The sequence below is a fragment of the Hordeum vulgare genome, chromosome 4H, assembly GCF_904849725.1.
Source record: "Hordeum vulgare subsp. vulgare chromosome 4H, MorexV3_pseudomolecules_assembly, whole genome shotgun sequence".
In the NCBI taxonomy this organism is placed as follows: Eukaryota; Viridiplantae; Streptophyta; class Magnoliopsida; order Poales; family Poaceae; genus Hordeum; species Hordeum vulgare.
In genome coordinates this window covers 567,939,238-567,962,798 of record NC_058521.1, presented here as the reverse complement: position 1 = coordinate 567,962,798, position 23,561 = coordinate 567,939,238, and the positions used below count along the sequence as shown (strand labels likewise).

The following is a 23,561-nucleotide window of genomic DNA, read 5'->3' as shown; positions in this document are numbered from 1 at the left end:
GGGAATTTCGATTTGGGAAACGGGGAAAGGGCGGGAGCGGGGGCTGCGCCGCTGCAGGCAGGAATTGGGAAACAGGGAAAAGGACGGGAAACGCGGCCAGCTGGCGGGATCTGTGCGGGAGAGGGTTAGAGGAAAAAAAAAACAAACCTATCGCGGGCCGCCGTGCCATAGCGTGCCGCGGGCCAGCCCGATTAGGCCACGTGCCGTGCTTGGGCCTGGGAGGCTGGCACGCGGACCGGCACGGCACGGCCCGGCTAATAATCGGGCCCAGGCGTGCCGTGCCGCACGATTACGGCGGGCCGGGCCATGCCGTGCCGGGCCGGCCCGTTTGGCCAGGTATGATGCCAAGTGGTGGCATTAACCTAGTTACATGGACAAAACGGAGTTCAACATATTGTGGTAGTACTATAATCAACCCGTCTTTGTGCTGTTACACTGTCCATCATTCACTACTGAATGTGACTGTTGATGATCAAACCCCTGCCATTTCCCCCAACCACCCCAAACTACCGCACCGGAAACCTAGCAACCGCCCCGCCGTCGCCCCTCTCCTCGCGCCGCGCCGCCAGGCCCGGCCTCCTCGTCCGGCCGCCCCGACGCCCGGACCTCCTTGCGCCGACGTGCACTGCCACGATCTCCTCTTCCCGCCGTCGTCCAGCCCCTCGCGCCGAGCCCTGACCTCCAGCCAGCAGTCCGCCCCGACGGCGAACAAGGTACAGTACTACTTAGTACTCGTGGCTGACCCAAGGTTGAATTGTGCTATGTGCACGAATTTCTTGTATTGAGATACGTGGAACTATGTGATTCTGATACTGCGTTTTTTTTCCTTTTCATAGAGAACATCTGCCTTTCATTAAGGTCTTACCTCAGACTCAAACATAAAGAACCAAACTTAGCTTCCTGGCCTCATTGCTCACTTTTACGAGCTTCTTACATGTTTGGTACTAGATATTCATGGTTCATGTGTCTTGATCGACGTGTGGACTAAAAGGATGCTGCTTGCTTACATTTAGTAACACATAGACTTAAATCTAGATGTACATTGGTTCATATGTGGCGAGCTTCTTACATGTTTGGTAGATATTCATGGTTAAAAAGAGACTGCTTGCTTACATCCAGGAATACATAGACCTAAATTCAGTTATCTACATTGGTTCAGATGTGGCGAGCCTTTGTTCTCCTCCTATGCTTCATTCTTCAAGGTGTTGCCGTTGCTGCTGATAAAAGTGAGATATGGGGCTACGTTGAAGTTCGTCACAGTAAGTATGCACTATAATAGCAATCTTCATATCATGTTGGGTCCTCTCATCCTTCCGTTTTGCCATTTACTACTAAGACTAAATTTTGTTTCATTTATCTGTTTTTGTGCATGAGTTTAACCATAAGTTTTGTTGCAGAGGCACATCTATTTTGGTGGTATTACAAGAGCCCACATCGCGTGTCTTCGCCAATAAAGCCATGGCCAACCATCCTCTGGTTGGAGGGCGGTCCGGTATGTAAACTGGTCTCCTCTCACTGCCATTTTTCTTTTTCTTTGGTTGAGTACAAAGCATTAGTTGACCATCGTTCTGTTCTTCAAGGGAGGGTCGGGCGTCGGAGGTGGCAACTTCCAGGGGATCGGGCCGCTGGATGTCAATCTGAAGCCACGCAACTCAACGTGGCTGCAGAAGGCTGATCTCATCTTCGTGGTAAGAGAGTTGTTCCTTCATGCACGTACTATAAGGATATTTCCATTGTAAGTAACGAGTATGTCGGAATGCAGGACTTACCGGTGGGCGTGGGGTATAGCTACGCAGAGGACCCCAGTGTGCTAGCAACGACGGACGTGCAAGTGGCTGCTGACGCCACCGAGCTCCTCAAGGCACTCACCAAGGAGATACCCACCTTGCACAGCAGTCCGTTGTTCCTTGTCGGCGAGTCTTATGGTGGCAAGCTTGCAGCTAAGATCGGTATCTCCGTGGCAAAGGCAATCCATGCCGGCACCCTCGAGCTGACACTAGGCGGTGTCGTGCTTAGGGATAGCTGGATCTCACCAGGTGATTTTGCGGTAAGTAAATCATTTAATATGTTTGAGTCTCTCCTCAATGATCAAAGCAGTTCCATTTTCCATGCAAAAAGGCTCGATTTTCCCAACCAATGGTTTGGATCCTTTCAGTTCTCATATGCGCAACTGTTGCGCGATGCGTCGAGGCTGGGCGACGAAGCTGTTGCCCCTCTCAACAGGTAAAAATCTGCAACATGTTATTTGCCTCGATCTCCAATTGCATGCCCTTATTTGATATTTCGTTTGTAGAATGGCGGCAATAGTAAAAGAGCAGATGGCAGCGGGACAATTCACCATGGCGAAGATGACGTGGACGAATCTAGTTAAATTGATTGACCAGCAGAGTGATGGCGTGGTAAGTAATACTTCCTCCGTTCCTAAATATAAGTCTTTTAAGTGTTTTTACTAAAAAACAACATATGGATGTATATAGACATACATTAGAGTGTAGATTCATTCATTTTGCTCCGTATGTAGTCCTCTAATGAAATATGTAAAAGACTTATATTTAGGAACGGAGGGAGTAGTAATTAGTAACATAGGGTTTGTTTGGTTTGAGTCTAGAGTTGCCCCATCAAATATTTTGCTAGCCAAGATATTGGTCAAGGTTTTGTGTGCCTATGAGTTGGCCAACTTTGACTTAAAAATGAAGTAGAGTTGATAAGGAGCCATTGGCATGCCAAACAGTTGCAACCAAACAGTACATATTGGCTACAAAGCATGCCAAACAGTACATAATGTTCTCATTCCACCGTTTATTGCCCGCCAATAGAAGATCAGACATTTTGCAAATGTTTGTTTTCACCTTCCCGAAGGGTGCGTGCAACTACTCCGAGGTAACCAATCGTCTTGCTAGATATCGACTTTTTCTCCACTGACAATTCTTCAGATGATTCCTGTTTGAGCAACTTCCTTCCATGTAAAATACTGCGCCATGTCAAGGAATCACTACGAGGGGAACTATACGCATTCAGAAAATCAGTTTGCCTAAAATAGCAGGCTCTTAAAACTTGCCCAGAGTGACTCAGGACAACTTAGGATCCGCCAACCTCGCCGAGCCAAAAATGTTTGGTTGAAAGCCTCCATATCCCTGAAGCCTACACCTCCCCATTTCTTTGGAACCAAGAACTTCTCCTAGCTGGCCAAATGCACCTTGCGCTGTAAATTGCATAAGTCCCACCAGAATTTTTTCATAACATAAATACAGAAGTAAGCTGCTCGAGGAACTTAGTAAAAGAAACACAGCTCATGGTGTAGGCGAGAACAGCTTGTTTAACAGATTTTACTAGGATCTCCTTTCCTGCCTTTGATAGCGTCTGACCCTTCCACCCTTGCATGTTCCCCCAATCTCTTTCAGCAATATGCCTCACTTGAAAGCACCATCCTTGGACCTACCCACCATTGTTGGGAGGCCCAGATATCCTTCATTCACTGCTTCTATCAATACTGATAACAACTTTCAGATCCTCGTTGGAGTTTTCTTGCACCCCCAGGCCAAAAAAAAAAAAATAGAGGACTTCTGCAAGTTGACCTTTTGACCTGAGCTCATTTCATATCTGGTAAAACAGAGGGAGATCATCTGGACCAGTAGACCAAACTACGGATAGCATGTTGATGGCATGTTTGGTTGACATTTATTAGATTGTTCTCTCAACAAAATATTAATACATTTAGCAAAAATTGATAAAACATGCATGACTTTCTGCAGGATATGCTAAATTTCTTGCTTGACAAAGGCGAAGGCTCATCGATGAGCCAGGTGTTTCCATCAACCCCCAACACCATTGATGGTCTCATGAATGGGCTCATTAAAGAAAAGTTGAAGGTTATTCCTCAGAACATAATGTGAGCATACTTTTCTTCTATATGTTTTTCCTTTTCCGCCCAAAATATCATTTTGCTCAAATTACAGTAATCTGATATCTGATTAAACTGCAGTTGGCAAGGAGTGTCTATTCAAGTTTTCCATGCAATGAACGCCACCTACATGAAGCCAGCAATCGACGAGGTAAACAAAGCTCTGATGGATCTAATTTGTTGGCTGATGAAAATTTGTGGTGTTTGAGATGTTATGCATGTTTACTTGGTTAGGTTGATCAATTGCTAGCATATGGAGTAAATGTGTCGGTCTACAATGGGCAACTCGATGTGATATGCCCGACAATCGGTGTGGAAGCTTGGGTCAAAAAGCTCAAGTAAGACTCCTATGTTTACCTTCCTCCCTGATGTTCTTTTGATGTTTTCATTCCACCATTGCCAATGTAGCATACATACCATGGGCTTCAAGGAAGAGTTACAGGGGCACAACAAGCTGTGCAGAGAGGTAGTCGTGCCAAGACATAGCGGGCACCTTGTTGAGCGGGTCCTTAACTCTCACAGTCCAAAATTCAAAATCTTCCCAAATATTAGAAATAGTAGTTGCGGCTGTGTGATCCTCATGGAGAACCACGATAGCAATTCCGGGAGTCCCATATCTAACAAAGGATGGACAAGACAACCTCAGGCCACACTTTGCTGACAGGAGTCACAGGGGTAGCCACGGATCAAAGATCTTGGTACCTTGGAGGGGCAAATGCTGAGAGTGTTCCAAACCAGGGCGGCCTTCGGGCAGTGGAGGAACAGATGGTTTGTGGCTTCAGATACACAGGAGCACCTCAGACATGAGGCAGAGCTGGCGATGTGTTTGTGGAACAGATTGGCCTTCATCTTGAGACGGTCCCGAAATAGCAGTCACACTCCACATCTTCAGCCATGAGCAGCTCATAAGCACCCTTGGCAGAGAACGGCAAGCTATGAACTAAGGACCTCTCGCCCGGGGTCTCCGAGACCTCTGAGAGATGGAAATCCTGCAACGACAAAGACAGATCACACAACTCCGCCAAAGGAGCCTTGTGAGATGGAAGAGTCGATCAAATATATCAGGATGTCCATAATGAAATCGAACCCTGCACACGAGAGTGTCCAGGAAAAGAAAACATGAAGGGCATTCTTTAAAAAAAAATCGGAAAAAGAGGAGTAACACTGCACAGACTAACATTAACAGAAAGAAACAAAACCAAGACGACAACTCAACCAAATGAACAAAAAAGGAGTAGTAAATTGAAATAATAAACAATAACTTGTTACTTGCAGAATTAAAGACAAGTTGTAGAAAGAAACATAAAGAAAGTGAGTAACCGAACGTAGTAAGCCCACAAATGAGATGAGCTACATTGTGATTCAATCAAGATGGTTTACCTTGAAGGATTGGCAAGTACATGCTGTCCAATAGTCACAAAACTTGTCTCTTGGTTTGACATGAACCACGCAAGCGAAGAAACACTGCAAAAGCAGTTGTAATTGATAAAGTAATTTATCCAAGTAAATCAAAACACTGTACAACAAAGTCACACATTAATCACAAATTTAAGGGTGAAGAGGCAGTCAGAAACGATATATACCTGCCAGTGAATATATGTTCTCTTATACCAAGTATTGTGGGATACCTCACACCATCATGTTTCTTCGTGAACTCTTGCAGCAGGTTTCTCATTTTCAATTTCTCCTCCATATAATGCTCCTGTCATGGCATCATGACATAACTAAATGGCCCAAAAATCCTAGCTAGCAGCACAAGAAGAAGCACAGATGACGATACCTAATTCATGTCTATGGTTTGTAGGCCGTCACCTCGAGTAAAAGTTATCGTATGGTTCTGATTTTCTGGTTTGCCTTCACCCAACATTGCATTGCCTGGAAATTTTATCCTGTAAATGTCCTATTACAACAACAAAATGTCACAAGGTAAGCAATTTTATATCAAATCGGCACTGGTGAGATCACGAAATGCACCTGCTCCAAATATTGTGCCTCTATGCATGCTTGAAGAATAATGATCAAATAAAATACAAATTAAATCATAAAGTTCAATTTCTGTGGATCATTTCTTCTGCATACCCCATTATTTTTTTCACAACATTGCCCCATGATTAATCCCATTAATGCTTCTCCAGCTGCCTAACATATATAGGTAGTTATATAGCCCATGCGACATCTGCTATGAAATTCAGCTCCAGGACCCAAAAGTAGAAGAAGTAACTTTGTTTGGATGCAATAACATCACATATCGGCAGATTATCCACTAAAGACGAACAGGTTTTGCAGGCAACTAATGGCTAAAACATATTTATACAATTAGATTATATCAGATATAATCAAGACTGAATTAAAATCATTTCACAGTATCTGATCGAGTTTCTGACCGGGATCATCAGGCTTAGTTACTGCCGCTTTCACCAACGCTGAGTAGTAAACCTTCTCTATCTTTTGTTCCTATCTTTGCTTGTCCCCCCCTTTTTGCTTGTCTCCTCGACTTCGTCAATATAAGCAACCTGAAGTGATGGATATAACTGACAAATAAACATTCCTTTTCAATGTATTGCATTGATCAAAACAGACAAAGTAACAGTGCAAAATATTTAATGTGATGTCATGAGAACAGAGGCAGTATGTCCAAACTAGATTAGAACCCAGTGGTAAGCCGGTTCTGGAGATTGGAATGTAATCCATTCTGCAAAACTTTCGACACGGGGATATTGGTATTAGTAGAGTGGGAGTATAGGCCTGGGAAGGCGGATGCTAAGGGTATATGGTATAGCCAAGTATCAAGCCGGAAGAAGGTGGATACCCCATTGTTATAACAGAGTTTGAGTAGCGTGGGGAGGTGTGTTTGAATTATCTTGGAGAGGAAGGAGGGCTGGGTGTAGTGGGTAAGGCTGTTATTATGTAAGCGTAGGTACCAGCTGGTAACCCAAGGAAGGGGGGGGGGGGAGACTAAACATTGCAAAACAAATTTCATAAGCAAGGAACTATTTTGGGTTTGAAGATATTTGATGCCTAGACAACCGTAATTTTTTTGGTTTGCAAACATCCCGCTACGCTATAAGACATTTCGCCCCCGTACAGGTCTCCTCTGCAGTCCAGAAGAAAACTGACAGTCGAGCGCCTTGAAAACTTTTTTGTGGATTTGGAAAACTGACATGAAGTATGTGGCGAGGGAGTCGAGAACGAAGGAGGTGAGAGTTAGCCTGTCGGTGCGAAGAGCAGCTTACCCCTCCACCCCCTCAGATATTTGAAGCTGTTAAAGAAAGAGGGAGTGTGTAGGCAGAGAGAGGGAGGCCGAGGTACGTTTGTGGGAAGGAGGACACAAACCAGCCCATTCATTCCTTGTGCATAAGAAGCGCTTCCACATAACAGCGTCATCCACGAGTCACGCTTAGTAGTGAATGATGGACACTAACAACACAAAGACGGGTCGATTAGTACCATAATGCATGTACGTAAGATCTTAATTCAAAATCGTAGTGCACACTGTAGCATCGAGATACTCGCATATAGATGTATGCTTTCTTGTTTCCTGGGTGTATTGAATTCATCATTATTGCTTGTTTTCTAACCTTTTAACATGATCATGTTTTTCAGATGGGCTGGTCTGAAGAGTTTCTTGAGCATGCCAAGGCAGGCTTTGCGATACTGTGATTCTCCAGCGGACTGCCTCACCCCCGTGAAGGCATACGCTAGATCATACCAGAACCTGAACTTCTACTGGATCCTCGGAGCTGGACACAAGGTACGTGCCAACGTATACAACATTTCACTATTTGAAATGTGGTACATCATATGCCAAACTGAAGCGTAAGCTTGCGTCAACACAAATCTTCTATACAGGTGCCTGTCGACAAGCCCAACGTTGTTGTAAGGATGATCAGCAGCATCGTTCAGTCACCTGACAGCTAAGAAGATATCCCCTGTATGTGGTATGTCCAGGTCAATTAGAGCAAGTCGCACTGTCAGCACAACTTGAGCAGTGAGAACTACCAGGTATCGGACTTAATTGTTAGTCTAACTATTATCCAGCACATTCCCTAAACCCCATGTAGTGTGGGAAGGGGCTAACCAGAGCCTGAAATGTGACTCTCGCAAGAGTGCCCCCCTTCAGCATATGCTTGCTGTGACAAGATTATTTCGCCCTCATAGCGTGAGGAGACCTTGTTTTGCTTCTGTTGTGTCGATCCATTGACTCGTTGCATGTTGGGTTAAGGGAGATCGAATGCCTGTGTGTTTATATGGTTTCTAGTTGATGTAGAAAAAGATTGGAGTATATTGGATATATTTTTTGCATGGTGCCTCACAAAGCACCGAGTTTTACGTATTTACATTTTAGAAAAAATATTATGGCACGACAAGTGGCAATATGAAGTTAAGTTTGTCAATACTAATGATAAAATATATGGCATAGTCCATTTCTGAAGTTGCACGTACAAAGAAAACGATTGGTCACTAGAAACATCATGGTTTGACTTGACCATCTAAGAAACATCCTAGGAGATGCACCCATTACAAAGCAAAGTACAACCAAAATTGTGTCAAATGTCATGGTACATTTTTGCCTATCTCCTAAACCCATAATATGAGCCCTTGCTAAATTTTACGTGTTTTTTATCACATGTTGGTCGGTTTCTATTTTTTGGATGAAAAATGGGGAAAAATGCATTTAAAACATGAAAAAATAGAAAATGAGATCTGACAAATCTTAAAATTTTAAATTATCTCTAATATGTTTTTTAGTTTATGTAGAAAAAGTCTAGAGTAGGTTGGATAAATATTTTTGCATGGTGATTCACAAGTACCAACTTTTAGGTATTTGCAAAGTAAGAAAAACAAATTATGACATGAAAATTGAAAATTATGAAGTTAAGTTTTTCAATACTAACAATAAACTAAATGAGTCCACTTTTAAAGTTATTTATACAAAGAAAATGATTGGTCATTAGAATCCTCATAGTTTGACTTGAATAACTAAGAAACATCCTGGAAGATGCATCCATTACGCAGCAAAGTACAAGCAAACTTTTGTAGAATATCATGAGACATTTTCACCTATCTCGCAAACCCGTAATATGAGCCCCAACAAAAAAAAACTTTTTTTTATCACATTTAGGTTGGTTCCTAATATTTGGATAAAAAATGTAACAAATGCATTTAAAATCTAAAAGTAGCAAATGAGATATGAAAACTCTTAAAATTCGAAGTTATCTCTAATACGTGATTATTTCATGTACACAAAATTTGGAATATGTTGGATACATAGTTATGTATGGTGCTTAACAAGGAACGAGTTATTAGGTATTTGCGAAGTAGGACAAATAAATTACGTTACAACAAAGTTGTAATATGATGCTAAATTTGTCAAGAAATAATGATAAAGTAAATGGTATATTCCATTTTTGAAGTAACATGCACAAAGAAATTGATTGCTCATTAGAAACCCCATAGTTGACTTGAATATCTAAGAGACATCATAGGAGATCCACCAATTACAAAGCAAAGTATAACTAAACTTTGTCAAATCTCCTAAGACTTTTTCACCTATCTCTTGTACTAGTATATATGAGGTGATGCAGAATGTTACATCTTTCAACCATATTTAGGTTTATTTCTATTTTTTTGGATGAGAAATGCCAAAAGATTAATTTAAAAGCTAAAAAAAATGCATATGAGAACTATAATAATATTGAAATTTGAAATTATCTAATATGTGGTTTAACTCATGTAGAAAAGTTTCGGAATAAGTTGCATGTATATTCTTGCAAGGGACACAAGGTATGGGTTTTTAGGTTTCCAACACATGAACATGTCACCGTGTCGCCCCCAACATCAAGCACGATACACAAGGCACACCCGAACGCGTCACACAAGACACGTCGGTAAAGTCTCTTGAGGATCTGAAACCCCATGCACCCAGAAGGGACCCTGCCAAGACGTGTGAGGCTTTGGGTTGCTCGTGGTTAGCCAGGCCGCCCCTAAGATCCCGAGGTTTCCTGTCGTTGAACACGAAGAACAATGAAGAACTAAGAAGAAGAGAACCCAGAGAGAGAAACAAAAATAAAGGTAAAATTTGGTATATTGGTATGATCTATTGTTTAATGGATCATCACCTTTCATCTATATGAGGCGATGGACTTCCCCAACAATAAAACTTACTCCTATTTTATGTCCAAAATATGCAAACCCACCCTAAGTCAGACAACTGAGTCTGAAATTTAGTGCAAGACAAAGGCTGTCACATTGTATCGCTTGTGGAGATTGCATATGACCTTGGAGTGAGATGATATAGAAAGCAAAGTTGTTCTTTTCAACGAGGCGAGCAACTTCCATGTTGAACACTTATTTATTTCAAGTCATCTAGAAGCATAAATCTACCATGTCTTAATAAGTTATCAACTCAAGTAAGCTAACTTTTTTGTTTGAGATTAGGGGTTTGAATCTCGCGGACTCATTTTTTTTATTTATATTTTCTCTAGTAGCATGTCCAACATATTCCACGATACAAAAAATATTCATCGAATATGCACATATTTGTGACACTGAATCTTCGTCACCTGAAATGGGACGAAACCGCCACAAAAGATGTCACGGTGCGTTGCCCAGAACATCAGCTAGTATCACAAAGGTTTCTGTCACAACAAATAGGGATTATTTTGTTGGGAACATCGCATGGAAACAAAAAAAATTCTACGCGCACAAAGACCTATCATGGTGATGATCATCTACGAGAGGGAGATTGGATCTACGTACCCTTGTAGATCGCTCAACGGTAAGCGTCAAGAAACGCGGTTGATGTAGTGGAACGTTTCCGCGATTCAGATCGCCGTAGTCGTACTATCTCCTCACGATCCGTACCGCGAACTATATCACGATCCGTCCCGTAAACTTCATCACGATCCGTCCCGCGAACTTCATCACGATCCTTCCCGATCTAGTGTTGAACGGACGGCACCTCTACGTTCAGCACACGTATAGTTCGACGATGATCTCGGCCTTCTTGATCCAGCAAGAGAGACGGAGAAGTAGATGTGTTCTCCGGCAGCGTGACGACGCTCCGGTGGTGGTGACGATCCACTCCTGCAGGGCTCCGTCCGAGCTCCGCAAAAATCTGATCTAGAGGAAAAACCGTGGTGTTTGTGGTCGGGCTGCCGTGGCAAAAGTTGTCTCAAATCAGCCCTAAAGCACCACTATATATAGGAGGAGAGGAGGGGAGGCTTGCCTTGAGTACCAAGTCCTCAAGGGTGCGCCGGCTAGGGAGAGGGAGGAGTCCTACTCCAATTAGGATTGGAAAGTGGACTCCTTCCCTTCCTTCCCATCTTTTTTTTCTTTTCTCTTTGGTTTTCATCTTGTGGCGCCAAGGCCCTCTTGGGCTGTCCCACCAGCCCACTAAGGGCTGGTGCGCCACCCCAATGCCATGAGCCTCTTCCGGGTGGGTTGCCTCCCTCCCGGTAAATATCCGGAACCCATTCGTCACTCCTGATACAATGCCGATAATGTCGGAAAACCTTCCGGTAACCAAATTGAGCAAACCTATATATCAATCTTCATTTCCGGACCATTCCGGAAACCCTCGTGACGTCCGTGATCTCATCCGGGACTCCTAACAACATTCGGTAACCACACATATAACTCAAATACACTTAAAACATCATCGAACCTTAAGTGTGCAGACCCTGCGGGTTCGAGAACTATGTAGACATGACCCGAGAGACTCCTCGGTCAATATCCAATAGCTGGACCTGGATGCCCATATTGGATCCTACATATTCTCTGAAGATCTTATCGGTTGAACCTCAGTGTCAAGGATTCATATAATCCTGTATGTCATTCCCTTTGTCCTTCGGTATGTTACTTGCCCGAGATTCGATCGTCGGTATCCGCATACCTATTTCAATCTCGTTACCAGCAAGTCTCTTTACTCGTTCCGTAATACAAGTCCCGTGACTTACACTTAGTCACATTGCTTGCAAGACTTGTGTTTGATGTTGTATTACCGAGTGGGCCCCGAGATACCTCTCCGTCATACGAAGTGACAAATCCTAGTCTTGATCCATACTAACTCAACGGACACCTTCGGAGATACCTGTAGAGCACCTTTATAGTCACCTAGTTACGTTATGATGTTTGATACACAAAAGGTATTTCTCTGGTGCCAGTGAGTTATATGATCTAATGGTCATAGGAACAAATACTTGACACGCAGAAAACAATAGCAACAAACTGACACGATCACATGTTACGTTCATAGTTTGGGTCTAGTCCGTCACATGATTCTCCTAATGATGTGATCCCGTTTTCAAGTGACAACATGCACTTGCCTATGGTCAGGAAACCTTGATCATCTTTGATCAACGAGCTAGTCAACTAGAGGCTTACTAGGGACAGTGTTTTGTCTATGTATCCACACAAGTATTGTGTTTCCAATCATTATAATTATAACATGGATAATAAACAATTATCATGAACAAAGAAATATAATAATAACTAATTTATTATTGCCTCTAGGGGCATATTTCCAACATATTTTAGTGATTAGGCAAAGTAGGAACATTTTTTACCCTAAACTATGAGAATTTCTCCCCATGGAGATTTTTTTATAGATTTTCAATAAAAAGTTTGTACAAAAGCGAAAGAAAGGAAGCTAGTGTTACAACAAGGCAAAAGACTAGCCTGTTAAAAACATGGGTCTCAGAACACAAAGAATAGACACAAGGTGTGAATGTCACTAGTAAACACGGCTTTAATATATGGAGTGTTTTCAAGAAATATATGTTCGTAAGAAACCGTAGGACTAAAAATTAGTGGAAAACGAGCATTAGCACTGCCCATTAGAGGCGGTTGTGACCAAGCTGATCAAAGTCACCTATAATACACCAAGCGCAGGCAGTTAACATTACAATAGATAGCCCCGAAGGCAGTTAGAACAACGAAAACGTGTGCAAGGAACATTAGAGGAAGTTGCTATTTTCTAACCGTCTTAAATTTTATAGCATCGCATGCAATTTGCTAGTCTATTTTGCCACACATTTCCATAGTCCTTCCCCATTACACGACCAAACCCTAGCATCAACTACCTAGTCGGACGTCCGCCACGATGTTTCGCCCTTCCACGACGGCTCGTTGGCTGATCCGCCTATCCTAGGTAGCGAGGTGGCAGCTCTGCCCATCTGAGGCGGCGGTGGCACTACCGTCTATCCGTTGTTGTGCGGTGGAAGATCCTTGGTCCACGGCGACGCGGTGAAAGATCCGCCCATCTGTGGCGTTGTGGTAGATCCGGCCGTCCGTGACACCGAAGTGGAAGGTTCGCCCATCTGCAGTGTCACGATTGTAGATCCGCCAACCGACGGCTTCGCGGGGATTGTACTGGATCGCAGCCGCAATCGAACTCCACTGAGGCCTTTGAATCTCCGGCACAGTGAGCTCCCAAATGTTCTGTCACGGATTATATATTTCTTTACGGATAGTTATTTCTTCTAGGGTTGGCATTGTATGCTTATATCTTTTTGTATGATTAGTTGCTGCTTATATGAAGGTTTTCAGTTGATGATATTTCTAAGATAGGCCAAGTAAACCAAAAAGAAGGGAGTGTAGTTTAGTTTTTTGTTTTAGACCAATGATAGACCAGTAACATTTACTTGTATCATAGGCGTGGCTACCTTTGACTTTTTTGTGTTGATGAATAAAAAAATATATAATTTGAAGAGAAGGGGAAAGTGGAGGGGTAGGCACCTGCTCCTCCACACTCTTCATTTTGGATATGGGTTCTGAACCACTCTGACGGTCTCGGAGTTCATGTTATAACATTCAATGATGGCCATGCATGTTGGCATCTTTTACTGAGATGTTATGTATGAGTTGTTGGGGAACGTCGCATGTAAAACAAAAAAAAATTCCTACGCGCACGAAGACCTATCATGGTGATGTCCATCTACGAGAGGGGATTTCCGATCTACGTACCCTTGTAGATCGCACAGCAGAAGCGTTAGTGAACGCGGTTGATGTAGTGGAACGTCCTCACGTCCCTCGATCCGCCCCGCGAACCGTCCCACGAACCGTCCCGCGATCCGTCCCACGATCTAGTGCCGAACAGACGGCACCTCCGCGTTCAGCACACGTACAGCTCGACGATGATCTCGGCCTTCTTGATCCAGCAAGAGAGACGGAGAGGTAGATGAGTTCTCCAGTAGCGTGACGGCGCTCCGGAGGTTGGTGGTGATCTAATCTCAGCAGGGCTCCGCCCGAGCTCCGCAGAAACGCGATCTAGAGGAAAAACCGTGGAAGTATGTGGTCGGGCTGTCGTGGCAAAAGTTGTCTCAAATCAGCCCTAAAACCTCCGTGTATATAGGGGGGAAGAGGGGGAGCCTTGCCTTGGGGCTCAAGGGGCCCCAAGGGGGTCGGCCGAGCCAAGGGGGGGGAGTCCTCCCCTTCCAAACCGAATCCAACTAGGTTTGGAAGGAGGAGTCCTTCCCCTTTTTCCCACCTCCTCTTTTTTTTTCCTTTTCTCTTTGATTTTCTTCCTATGGCGCATAGGGCCTTCTTGGGCTGTCCCACCAGCCCACCAAGGGCTGGTGCGCCACCCCCAAGGCCTATGGGCTTCCCCGGGGTGGGTCTCCCCCCCCCCCCCCCCCCCGTTGAACATCCGGAACCCATTCGTCATTCCCGGTACATTCCCGGTAACTCCGAAAACCTTCCGGTAATCAAATGAGGTCATCCTATATATCAATCTTCGTTTCCGGACCATTTCGGAAACCCTCGTGACGTCCGTGATCTCATTCGGGACTCCGAACAACATTCGGTAACCAACCATATAACTCAAATACGCATAAAACAACGTCGAACCTTAAGTGTGCAGACCCTGCGGGTTCGAGAACTATGTAGACATGACCCGAGTGACTCCTCGGTCAATATCCAATAGCGGGACCTGGATGCCCATATTAGATCCTACATATTCTACGAAGATCTTATCGTTTGAACCTCAGTGCCAAGGATTCATATAATCCCGTATGTCATTCCCTTTGTCCTTCGGTATGTTACTTGCCCGAGATTCGATCGTCAGTATCCGCATACCTATTTCAATCTCGTTTACCGGCAAGTCTCTTTACTCGTTCCGTAATACAATATCCCGCAACTTACACTAAGTTACATTGCGTGCAAGGCTTGTGTGTGATGTTGTATTACCGAGTGGGCCCCGAGATACCTCTCAGTCACACGGAGTGACAAATCCTAGTCTCGATCCATACTAACTCAACGAACACCTTCGGAGATACCTGTAGAGCATCTTTATAGTCACCCAGTTACGTTGCGACATTTGATACACACAAAGCATTCCTCCGGTGTCAGTGAGTTATATGATCTCATGGTCATAGGAACAAATACTTGACACGCAGAAAACAGTAGCAACAAAATGACACGATCAACATGCTACGTCTATTAGTTTGGGTCTAGTCCATAACATGATTCTCCTAATGATATAATCCCGTTATCAAGTGACAACACTTGCCTATGGTCAGGAAACCTTGACCATCTTTGATCAACGAGCTAGTCAACTAGAGGCTTACTAGGGACAATGTTTTGTCTATGTATCCACACATGCACTGTGTTTACAATCAATACAATTATAGCATGGATAATAAACGATTATCATGAACAAAGAAATATAATAATAACTAATTTATTATTGCCTCTAGGGCATATTTCCAACATGAGTCTGTGCTCGTCTAAGTAAGCTTCCTTAAAGATATGTTCTAGACAATGGTGAGATAATCATTATGTTGCGCTGCATATTGATGTAAAACTCAAGTATATCTAAATGAAGTATTTATTTCTTGTGGGTGTTTTATGTTATAGTTGCACTACACAAAATTATTTAAAGAGAAGAGAATCCTCATTGTTACCCAAGCCAACATAAATGATCAAAGTGTTGGGGATGTTGATGTTTTCTCTTGAATCATTTTTAGGTTTTCATATACTCTTCATATGTTGGTTGTGAAGTACGAAAATGTATGTTGCTTTGAAATTTCAATTATATATGCATGTCGGTTATGAGAAGCAAAGCTTTGTGCAAATGAATGATGTATGCCTATGTTTATTCGAATGATTACTTCTCATTTGCACGACTGGTTAAGTAATACAAGAATTGGGGAGTGTTTCATCTGACTATCAATCGCGAGTACCTAAAAGGAAACATTTATATTCCTAACATAAAAATGAAGGCAGTTATTCGCACGAAACCAACTATGACAAGAAGGGTGTTGGAAGTCGGACTAAACCGCATGTGTAGCCCACGATATTGGAGGCGGTTTCCACAAGGGTTAGCTCCTTGCAGAGTATTAGCGACGCAGACTTTGAAGCAGAACTGAAAACTAGCGTTGGTGTATGAGAACCACCTCCAATGCTCGATTCTTTATACTAGCGAAACTAGATGATACCCCGTGTGTTGCTGCAAGAATATGTTGTAATATATTTCAATAAGATTTGGTTATAAGAAAATATGGATTAATAGTATATGGAAAAAACTAAAAATATGTATTATATATTGTATAGTTGAAAAATCGGTAGGCATGCTTAACACATGCAAGTCGAACGGGAAGTGGTGTTTCTAGTGGTGAACGGTGAGTAACGCGTAAGAACTTGCCCTTGGGAGGGGAATAACAACTGGAAACGGTTGCTTGTTGAATATGGGTAGTAAAATAATAGAATGGAATTTTTTCTCATGCATGCTGGGTTGGCCTTGGATGAGGTGCCATACATGTGTATATTCAAAATAAACAGAACTAGATGATTGCCCCATATGTTGTTGCGAAAATATTTTGCAACATTTTTCAACGAGATTCACCACATGAAACATGAATATTTTAAATAATAATATAAGAGCTAAAATGATAATACATATTAGTTATTGTGTTTGATAATCGTATAGTTGCTTATTATTTATTAAATATAAATAATGGAATGAAATGAAAATTCTCATGTATGTTTGCATTTTGAGTTGGGTTTTTTCCCATACATGTTGCATGATGTTGTGACATGCTTGCATTTTGAACGAAATAGGTTAGTGGGAGTGGGTCTTTTCCCATGCGTGTTGTGTGATGAGGTGGCATGCTTACATGTTGAGAGAAATAAGTTAGTGGGGGCTAGGTATTTAGATATAAAAGATTAGTGGGGATCAATTAATAATAAGAAATACTTCCTCCATTCCTAAATATAAGTCTTTCTAGAGGTTTCATTAGTAGACTACATACGGATGTATATAGACATATTTTAGAGTGTAGATTCACTCATTTTACTCCGTATGTAGACCTCTAGTAAAATCTCTGAAAAGACTTATATTTAGGAACGGAGGGAGTAGTTCATATGCATGTTGTGGTGGACTTTTGATGTTGTGGTATGTGTGCATGTTAAGATAGTAGAAATAGTGGGGATGAACAATTGAGCTGAACCACTATTTCTATTTCGATTCAATTTTGATTCTGGCTCGTCATATTGATGGCGTGCAGCTACGACCACACTCAGTTAACATCTAAGTGGTGTCGCTCAACACTGAGGAGGCCGCATCTATAAATTAATTTTATTTATGAAAGCCTATATGTATCACTGTCACATACAACAAATGAAAAATAAAGGTCGTATTTATCGGTTCCAATATTAACGTTCATGACCATCACATGAATTGTTTGGATATTATCAGAATAAACATTCGTGTACTTCTTATGTTCATGAGTTTTATAAGTGTATGTACATTCTATAAAAATTGTTTGTGTATTAAAAAAGAATGTGTAGTCCGTTGATAAGTATGCGCATGGATTTTGCCAAGAAAAGGTACATACGTAGGATCTTAGATCATGAAATATGTACAAAAAAGGAACCAGGTGCAAGTACAACATGTCCAAGGATTATAATCTTTTCCGTTGCTCGCTCCTTGCCAACCTGCACATAACATTGTGCACGGCATGTTCATTTGCAATAGGATCCGTATGGGTACAAAATGAAAACAGATCATCTGCCATTGATTAATGTTGCATCGTAAATAGAACTTTAAAAATATTTAACATTTAAAATAACATCATATTGAAAATTTACATATTTTTTCTAATTAAATTCCATATATAACATGTTAAAATTAAAGTTACAATTTAAAATATATGATTATTTAAAGAAATTTTAAATAGACTGTAGTGTGACCAACGTAGATATCGGGGGGTTTATGTAAAACTGCAAAAAAGATTCATTGTGACTTAAAGACGGACCGTGGGTTAATTAGCATAAAAGTGAGTTGATTTTGTGTAAAATGCAAAAAACGATTTATTCTGACTTAAAGATGGACCATGTGTTAATTATTAAAAAGGCAGGGTGTTTCCTACAAAATGTTCGATAGAGGGGGCAGAATCGCTCCTCCCTTTATTAGTCTATACTACTAATAAACAAGCAAACATGAATTTCACAACACGCACCCCATAAAACGCCCCATAACACAAACCAGCCAATCAACACCTCATGATTAAGCCCATAAATCTTAATCTAACAGCCCTCATTAATCTACCGTATGCTGGGTGGACTTAGCAATTACCATTGGCTGACCATACTCCACCGTATAGGAGAAAACCAAACTTCCCCTAAAAAAAGGAGAAAACCAAACTCCATCGCATAGGACCAGTCTTCCGTGATTGCCGATTACTGTCGCACCATCGCCGTCACCATTGCCGATTGTTGCTGCGAGTAGCCTGCAGTCCGTCTGCGAGATCCCCCGGTGCCAGGAGCCCTCGCCATTGCTCATTGTTGCCGCTAGCAGCGTGGCATCCGTCCGCGAGATCCCCCGGTGCCAGGAGCCCGCCCTGCACACCTACCGCCAGACGGATCCCTCGGTTCCAGGAGCCTGCCCTGGATACCCAGACGGATACACGCATACACGCATACCCAGGAGCCCGCCCTGCACACCTTCTGCCATGTTGAACATCTCTCCGCATCTGCCTCATCCTTCCTTTGCTCTTCCTGTTTTCAATGTCTTGGTTGGTACCTAATTTGTAGCCTTCTCATCGAATCTTCCACAGTAGACCCTGCGCCAGAGATAACTGTTCATGCTGCGCGCATTAGATTTTGCCAATATAGCCATTATCTAACAAATCAAACCAAAGCAGCCGCCAACTATTTTTTGGTGGTATGCCTGTTCTAGCATTATCTGTTCTAGGCTTCTACCATGGGTCAGACTATCACTATGGTGGTTTAAGGGCCTGAGTCTCATCTTTTATAAAGTTGTGCAGTGCAGTATTTTCTCAACTTGTGCTTCTCCAGAATTAATGCAACTTTGGCCTAGCCTGAGTGCTGTGAACAGTATCGATGTGTTTTGCTTGCTTCTCCAAAATTCTGGGAGCTATGACTTATTTTATAAATTTCAAATCAGTTTATATAGAAGTACTATATAGAAGTTTCAAAATTGTGTTTCTCAACTTGTGCTATATAGAAGTTTCAAATCAGTTTATATAAATTTCAAATCAGTTTATATAGAAGTACTATATAGTGTTTTCTCAACTTGTGCTTCTCCAGAATTGGTAAAGAAAGCACTATATAGAAGTTTCAAATCAGTTTGCTATACAATATTCTGAGAGCTATGACTTATTTTATACTGTGTGCATCTTGCCATATATATTTTGTCGTAGCTTTGCAGCAATACTGGTGATATACTTACAGGTATTGGTTTTGGTTGGGCTCAGGTTTTGCTCAGGGATCCTTCAGATGAAGATGTTATTCCTGTTGTAGAGGAGCTCCGCAGACGACTACCACCTTCAATTGCTGCTCAGCATAATCAAAAGGATAATTTAAGTGGCCAGCAGGATGTGGAAGCTACCAAAGAAGATGGTAAGTTTAGTTAGAAGCTAAGAAGCATGCTTTTTTTGTCAGGTTGCTCTATCTCTCTAATGTTGATCATAGTAACTTCTATCACATATGTGCATGCGTAGTATGCCAATTTCCCTTCTATGCCCAATAATTGCAACAAATAAGCAACAAACGTTGTGAAGGAATGCACACATGTAAAAGAAAGTTATGGACATAAAAAGTCTGATTGGATGTGGCCAGTTGGCCACACCATTCTGTTGTTTTCCTTTTTAGTGTATGTCCATGTCAGTTCGACATTCTTTTGGCAAAAATACAACCACCTGCCCAAGAAGAAAAATCCAAAGTGTACAGTCTTGGCACTTTAGTATCATATCGTGATACCTGTCTGAGTCTTCTTGTACCAGACCAATCACGTTGTATGGCACTCTACACCATGCAAAAAAATCACAGGGTAATCTGGTGAGAGAAATTTGAGATACTACAATATTGATCTAGAATTACTGTTATGTGCTTCTCCAGAATTAATGCAATTAATATTCACATCAAGGCAAAGGTATGTCATTTCCCAATAGCACCGGGCCGCGCACCCCATTTCAGGATATAAGTAACAACCAATTATTGGGTAACTATCAGCAACCTCTTCCTAAATTCGGTTACTGTTGTTGCTGATGATTATATCCTAACTTGCTGAATTTACTTATACACACCCTAAGGAATTAAAGAGGCAAAGGAACAAAGAGTATTATGCACGCAATAAAGAGGATATTCTTAAAAGACGTCGCGAGGCCCGTGAGAAGAAATATGCTTCAACAACAGTGGTTAATGACGAGGAAAATGTAGCACACACACCCCTGGCCATGACGCTAGGTAAAATTGCCCTTATACTGCATGCTTGTTCGTAACTGATGAGATGCCATGCTCCAAACTAATGACAAACTGCCATAGATGTGGATCCTAATGAATTGCAGATGCAAATCGTTGGGGAACAGTATTCACAAAACATGGATTTTGTATTCAATAGACAGCATGAAGCGTATGGTGATAGAAGATTGTCCATGGTGATTACCAATCTCAATGACCAAGAAAATGGAACACAAACACCGGTGTCCATGTCCATTGGTAATGATGATCAACAAATTAGCTACAACTACATCACTATGTATTCATGGGTATTACCTTTCTGACACATATATGCAGACCCTAAGAAGTTGAGGAGGCAAAGGGACAGGGAGCGATATGCACAAAACAGGGATGAGATATTAAAACGACAACGTCTATCCCGTGAAAAGAGAAAGACTGCAAGTCGACTCCTGAACGATGATACCACTGTGTCACACACACCAGCTACACATTGCACATACAAACTTGTTATAACAATGTTTTCTAATGCATATGTAGGGTTGTTTTGAACTAAGGAAGCGATTTTGGGTGCATATTTTAAAGTATGAAGAAAATGAATCTCAAAACAATATCCCATACATTGAAGGGAGAATCATAGAACGCATCTATAGATGGACTTTCATTGCTTCAAAAGATGGATCATCAAGACGTGCTTAGTCCTGGTTTTTAAAATATATTTTTGTAACAATTATAATACAATTATTATGTGATCGTGAATTTTGTGCGGAGACATGTTTCTGGATCGTGTGTTACGCACGTTCTCATATTGTTTTATATAAGACACCGATAAATGGCTGGTAAAAAAACTCAAATATATTTTACTATACATTATGATGCGTGTGTTGGATCACAAATATTTCACAATTTTGAAAATACAATTTAAGTGACATGATAACATTTTATACCCGTCCGAAAAAAATCAGAAATTATTTTACTATAATGCCATGAAACCAGATATAAATTACATCAATCTTAATTGCGGGAACCCTTCATCGGTGGCAGTCCCCCAGTTGCCGCGGCCAGCACCGTCGCGCTTCATCCCGAAAGATCTGATTTTCTGGTATAGTTATGTGTTTTAAAAAGTTTGAGATGTAACTTTTATATTAACACTATAATAATCTATGAAGTTATACATCCGATGGAGGAGTTCTTTGCAAAAGGTGAGGTACATTTTATATATTTTAAAATATTGTTTGAAGTATAATTTTTGGATAAACTGCATGATGTTTCATGTGTGTGAATTGCACTTTAGCTAAAGAAGGAGATAGCAAGGTGCAGAGGAAATGTGTAGCTCCAGGGCTAATATATTTATATACAGTCATATGTACTCACATTGACACTGATTTAGTGTGCCAATAATATTATAGCTCTAGGGATAATATTCCTGCACACTCTAGAGGCCATTTAATTTAATATACACCTTTGTAGGAAGGTCTTATTCGTGGTTGAAATCAGTTAGTCAGTGGTCCCTATAGTTGTTGTCTTTGTGCGTGCCACTACTTTTCAGTAAACAATCAGATCATGTCCTCGGTTGCAAGGCCACTATTGATTGTAAATTTCGGATTTATACCTACGTTTGATGTATTTTCAGATTAGACAGAGACAGAGAAATGGAGGAAGACTGGACATGGAAATATGAAGGCAACTCAGCATTGAAGACAAAAGTATGGCCACATGTATGTTCATGTTACCTTCGTTAAACAAACGTGGATGAATAACATTTTTCCTTTATAATGTAACTCCAGGTAATCGGTCATTTTTATTTTATATTGCCAAATCTACACTTCCAAGTCAGATTATCATGTTCATTTGAGAAGATATTATACTTGTACAAAGGAGAAATTAATGATGTATTGAATAGTCATCGATAGATTCGAGCAACTATTGCATAACTTCATTTTTTAGCTTGCATTTGCTCATAACTGACCCTTTAATCCGTGTTATGCCCGTCGGAGTAGCCCCCGCGGCGGCCGCCCCCTCCGCGGTAGGGCTAGCGCGGGCCGCGACCCCTCTCCGCCTGCTTCCCCTCGCCGTCCTCCAGCCGAGGCGCCGCATATCCGCCGCCGTAGCCGCCCTCGAAACCGTTGGCGTCGGTGTCGCCATGGTCGCGCCTCGGGCCGGTCCGGCGGACCCCGCCCCCGCGGCCGCCCCTCCCGCGCCCGGCCCCATCCCCACGGCTCCCCCTCGCGTCCTCCGCTACAGCCAGTCAGAAACCGCATCGCACCATGAGCAGCACAAATGGAAGCTCGCATCGAAACATGAATCCAACAATCGAATCGTAGAGAGGGCGAATCAAGGTGCACTCACCGGGCGGCGGGGTCTTGGCGGGCTGCTTGGAGGCCGGCTTGGCCGGGGCCGGGGCGGCGGGCTTGGGCTCGGCGGCCTTCTTGGCGGCGGCGGCGGCGAGGAGCTGGGAGGGTCGTCGTTGTCGACGTCACCGAGGAGATCGAACTGGTGCGATTTGAATCTAGGAGGAGGCCGCTGGCATGGACGATGGGCTGGGTTGGATTGGAGTAAAGATTGGGGCTTTGGAGGTGGTAGAACCCTAGCCGCCGCCCAGTGCTGTGTTGCGGAAGCTGCTGTGCGAGTGTGTGTGTGGTGTGATGTAACAGCGGTTCAGACCGCGGGCGGACGAAAATGACGGAAACGGGGCTGGAGGTTTGAGGTAATTACGGGCGTGCGTGTAGTGGAGGGTATTGGAGGTGGGGGTGGTTTGGTCATTTTAAGGAGGGTGGTTGGGACAGGGGTCGTGGGCTTCGGGGGTGGGTGTCGGCCTGCCCTGGCTTGGTTTATGGGCCTGGAGAGTTGATGGGTCGCCACAAATATTCAGTAATAAATATTATACAAGACAATAAATGCAATTTCTATTTTTTATTTACATTAGAAAAAATAAACATTATGGAAATGATTCTATATTGAC

The 23,561-nt window shown here is 42.5% G+C and overlaps 1 protein-coding gene across 1 annotated transcript; it reads left to right on the top strand.

The window, feature by feature from the left end:
* Positions 1–1,159: 1,159 nt before the first annotated feature.
* LOC123450773 (serine carboxypeptidase-like 51) lies at positions 1,160–22,237 on the top strand. Its single transcript, XM_045127870.1, has 13 exons — positions 1,160–1,259; positions 1,398–1,492; positions 1,581–1,688; positions 1,763–2,047; positions 2,156–2,223; positions 2,294–2,399; positions 3,753–3,889; positions 3,983–4,052; positions 4,136–4,239; positions 7,505–7,690; positions 7,940–8,033; positions 19,618–19,762; positions 22,233–22,237. The coding sequence occupies exons 1-13, from the start codon at positions 1,160–1,162 to the stop codon at positions 22,235–22,237; spliced, it is 1,503 nt and encodes a 500-aa protein (XP_044983805.1).
* Positions 22,238–23,561: the final 1,324 nt, after the last annotated feature.